General features: G+C 59.4%; 1 protein-coding gene across 1 annotated transcript in view; it reads right to left on the bottom strand.

The window, feature by feature from the left end:
- LTBP4 (latent transforming growth factor beta binding protein 4) overlaps window positions 1–4058 on the bottom strand; it is a 37347-nt gene that overhangs the window by 29082 nt on the left and 4207 nt on the right. The window contains exons 2-4 of the mRNA XM_011952543.1: window positions 2054–2112; window positions 1753–1907; window positions 1129–1238 (exon numbers count right to left, since the gene is read on the bottom strand). Coding sequence (XP_011807933.1) covers window positions 1129–1238; window positions 1753–1907; window positions 2054–2112 — 324 coding nt within the window. The remainder of the gene's footprint in view (window positions 1–1128; window positions 1239–1752; window positions 1908–2053; window positions 2113–4058) is intronic.

The raw sequence follows: 4058 nt of genomic DNA, 5'->3' as shown, positions 1-4058 counted from the left end.
GGGAACAGGTGGGGGCGGGCGGGTTTCCCCCCAGACAGAGCTGAATCCATAAAGAGGAAATCCATTAAGAGTAGTGGGGGCCGCATTTGGGGAGAAGCTCGCAGGCTGGGCGCTAGACTCGCAGGGGTGAGCGGGGCGCCCCCTCTGTCCCCATCCGCGCACCAACAAGTGGACCAGGCCTGTAGGGGAGCGGCGGGGGAAGGGAACAGGTGGGGGCGGGCGGGTTTCCCCCCAGACAGAGCTGAATCCATAAAGAGGAAATCCATTAAGAGTAGTGGGGGCCGCATTTGGGGAGACAGCTAAAAGTTGATCCTCTTCTGCCCTGGGCACAGAGAAAGGGGCTTCATCTTGATAGGGGGCTATCATGTCACATCTGGGCAGTCAGGTGGGATATCTGAGGGATGGGAGAAGGGTCGCTGCACCTGGGCACATAAAGGAATTGGGCATCTAGATCCTGGGCAGGAGGCTGGGGGGGGATACATCCAAAGATACAGCCACATCTGGCCAGAACCCCACACCTGGTGGGAGAAGTCACAATGGATAAAGGAAGACTGTGGGCGGGGGTACTAACATCTGGCCCGAGGCTCACATCTGGAAGACTTTAGGGGGAGGGGTCACATCTGGACTGAAGGCCACAGCAAGAGGAGGGTTTTGAGGGTGTTTGAGATGAGGGGTATTCTAGAATAGGGGTCAAGAGCTGGAGTGGGAGGAGGGCAGGGGGAGGATTCGGGAAACAGGAGGAGGCCTTTGGCCCCCAGCCGCCCCGCAATCTTGAGCATTCGGTGCCCAGGCAGGCGCCAACCCGCACAATCGCTTTTGTTGTCTGGGCTGGTTCGGCGGAGCTTTCTGCCGGGCCAGCGCCCTCCCTCTTCGGCCGCGGGGAGCCCGGACGCCTGGCTTCCCGGCCCCACCCCCCGGGTCAGTGCCTCTGGCCTGCGTCTGGTCCTGTCCTGGGCTCACCTCGCAGGGCCGGACGCTGGGGTCCCTAGAGGGGGCCTCATCCTGGGGGTGGGGGCTGAGCTACAACGGGGGCGGGGGGGAGGCGGCGGCTGGACCGTGGGAACCAGACGGCTTTATCTTGCCCGGAACCCCCCTCGCCCCAGGCAGAGGAAAGGCGGATGTGCTTACCCGGGGCCTTGCCAGCGGGGGCACGCTGTGGGGGCCTTCTTCTCAGTAGTCCCCGGCCCCCAGGCCCCCGGGGCCGCCGCCGCTTCAGTAGAGCTCTGGCCTCCTGCAGCCTGGGTGGGAGAGGACGGAAAAGCTGCTGTCACCGAGTTAAGCTGACCTCCCCACCAAAGGGCCTCCATGCCAGGAAAATGTCTTTCAGTAGCGGCTCTGCCCAGCCCTCCCCCCACAACACCCATTTATGGGGACCAGGCCTCTAGTGGGAGAGAAACAAAGACCCTGAGAAAAAGAGAGATGATGGGGGTGGGGGGAGAGAAAGAGAGAAGTGGGAGAGAGACTTAGACATAGAGACAGGCAGTGAGACGCAGGGAGAAAGAGAGACAGGAAAAGAGACAGGTAACTAGAAAGAAACAGAAAGAGACAGAAATAATGCAGAGATGGAAAGAGCCTGCCATAGGCAGGGAAGGGATGAAATAGAAACAGACAGACAGGCTGATAGCAAAAGAAAGAGCCGGGGAGGGAAGGGGGAGAGAGAGGAGGGAGTGGGGGAGGGAGGGGGAGAGGAAACGGGGGCAAAGCTGGGAGTTCCTGAGGGAGGATTTGGTAGGGGAGGGACTGCCCACTCACGTCAGTGGCTGCCAGTTCAGGGACACCTGTCTCTTCCTCACGCTGGGGCTGGGACTGGGCACTGCAGGTACTGGGTTCAGGCACTGCTGGGGGCCTGCACACTTTCTGGGCTGGCAGTTTCGGACCCTGCAGGAGGCTTCGGAGACAGCCAGGGACTAAGTGGGGAAGGAGGGGACCAAGTACTTCTCTACCAAATGCATTCAGCTCTCCCACTGGGATGAGGGGCGGGATGGGGAGCTCCCTGGCCCTCTCCTCCTACTCCCTTTTGCCCCCTACTCATACTCCATCTTCCAGAACCCACCTCGGATGCAGCGGCTCCTCCTAGACGTCTGGCCTGGGCAGCAGCGACAAGCAGCAACGCTATAAATAGTGGGGTGGAAGTCACTCAAGCCCTTAGCACCCCAGAACTCTGCAAAGGAGGGCAATCGGGGGAGGGGAAACCAAGACGAATCCTGAGGGGGCTTGAAACAGGTATATGACTAACTTGAGGTTCTTCTCCCCATGCCTCAGTTTCTCCATCTGTACAATGGGAGGCAAATTGGCTTAGACTTCGGGCTGAAGGGCACAGAAACCGTACCTTTGTCTTATGAAGAGGTTTTGGCAGTAAGGTTTTATTGAAAAAAATACGTTATTTTAAAGCCTTTTAAAAGTGACTTAAAAACAAAAACAAAAAAGACTCGATTTCTATGCATTTCTAAGCCGGGACTGTCTGGGAATCTAGAACCCCGCCCTCCCGCACATCCCGGTCCGGGACGCAGACGCCATCCTGAGCCTGGCCGACAGGTGGCGCCATTTTCAAAGGCCTCGGCAGCTGGGGAGGGAAGGCTCTTCCCTCTGACTGTGGGTCCAGCAGGGTGCTGAGGTGGAGGGGATACAGGAGTCACAGTCCAGGACCGAGAATCCCAGAGCCTGAATTCTAGCCTCTTCCTGCCCTTCCACGATGTGGCTTCCAAGAAGCCAGCGCTTCTTGGTCTTTGGGCCTCAGTTTCCCGCCTGACCAGGAGAAATGTGCCGTTCTTGGAGACATCTCCGAGCCCAGAGGGTCTCAGTGGCGGAGCTTCCAGCTCCGGTTCAAGTGCGTCGCAATGAAGGGGCCCCCCAGACAAGTCCATTATCCCCAGGCTAAGGGGGGGCTAGAGACTAGGGCGCACGCCCAGACCCCGAGAGGAGAGCAGTGGGGGGCTGCAGAGAACGGGGTATCTAGCGCTTAGGCCCCTCTCAGGTGGGTGGGGCCGAGTGGAGGATGAGGCCATCTGGCGGGGAGCCTCGGGGATCCCCGATCCTGCCGTCATCCCTCCCGCCTTTTCTCCAGGTTAACCCCTTCCCGGCCCCGCCCCCGCCGCGGCTCGGGTTACTAAACGCATTCGCAGAGACCCAGGCGGGAGCGGAGCCCGGGGCCTTTGTAACGGAGCGCTGGGCCGCCAGGCGAGGAGGGTGGGTGGGGGTGCTGGGCAGACGGCTTCCTTCAGTTCCGTCACCCGCAGACAGGAAGGGCGCCTATAGCCCCCAGATCTATAGGGAATCCTGGATCTCTCGCGGTGAAATCACTGGAGCCTCATTCAATCCCGGAGTCTTCTAATTCTAGGAAACTTGAGCATCCCCAACCGTTCTGAAGCCTGAGGACTTCTCCACCCCACCCAACTCCCCACAAGCCCCTCCGCCATCAACCCAAGAGTCTACGTCTTCCTGACCAGTTCGAAAAACCCAAAGGTCCCTTTTCATGAACAGAGCCCCCAAATCCTAGAAAACCAGGACAACTCAGCGGCCTCATAAAGTCCCTCCAGAATCCCCCAACACTTTTCCTCCTATGCGCCCAAAAACTTGGGGAGCTCCATCCTAGCTCGAAGACCCCACACGTCTCTATCATTCTAGGAGAGCTCAGGCCCCCACCCCCCCCCGCCTCAATAAACTAGAGATCTTTCCCCCCAAAAAACCCGGGATTCTCTGGAGACAGCCTTCTCCACCACAATAAAGGGGACCCTTTCCCCTAAAAATCTCAGTACTCCCCGAATCTAACCTCTACAAATTGGGGGCGCCTAATAAATCCAAGAGCCCTCCTTGTATCTCCGAATCGAACAGTGGGTTCGATTTCCTTTAAATCCGAAAGCCCTGGTCCCCGTGGACCAACAGACTTATTGGGTGGAAGGGGCACAAGGAAGCAGGGGCCGCAGCGGGGATTACCTGGCCAGGCGGCTGGAGACCCCTGCGACCTCGACGACCTGGCTGAGGCTGGGGCTGGGGCTGGCGGCAGAGGCGGCGGCTGCGAAGAGTGGCAGCAGCAGCACCAGCAGGAGGGGGCGGCGGCC

This window comes from Colobus angolensis, unplaced genomic scaffold, assembly GCF_000951035.1.
Source record: "Colobus angolensis palliatus isolate OR3802 unplaced genomic scaffold, Cang.pa_1.0 Scaffold34, whole genome shotgun sequence".
Taxonomy (NCBI): domain Eukaryota; kingdom Metazoa; phylum Chordata; class Mammalia; order Primates; family Cercopithecidae; genus Colobus; species Colobus angolensis.
The sequence above is the reverse complement of the archived record's forward strand: the minus strand, read 5'-3'. Positions and strand labels throughout refer to the sequence as shown.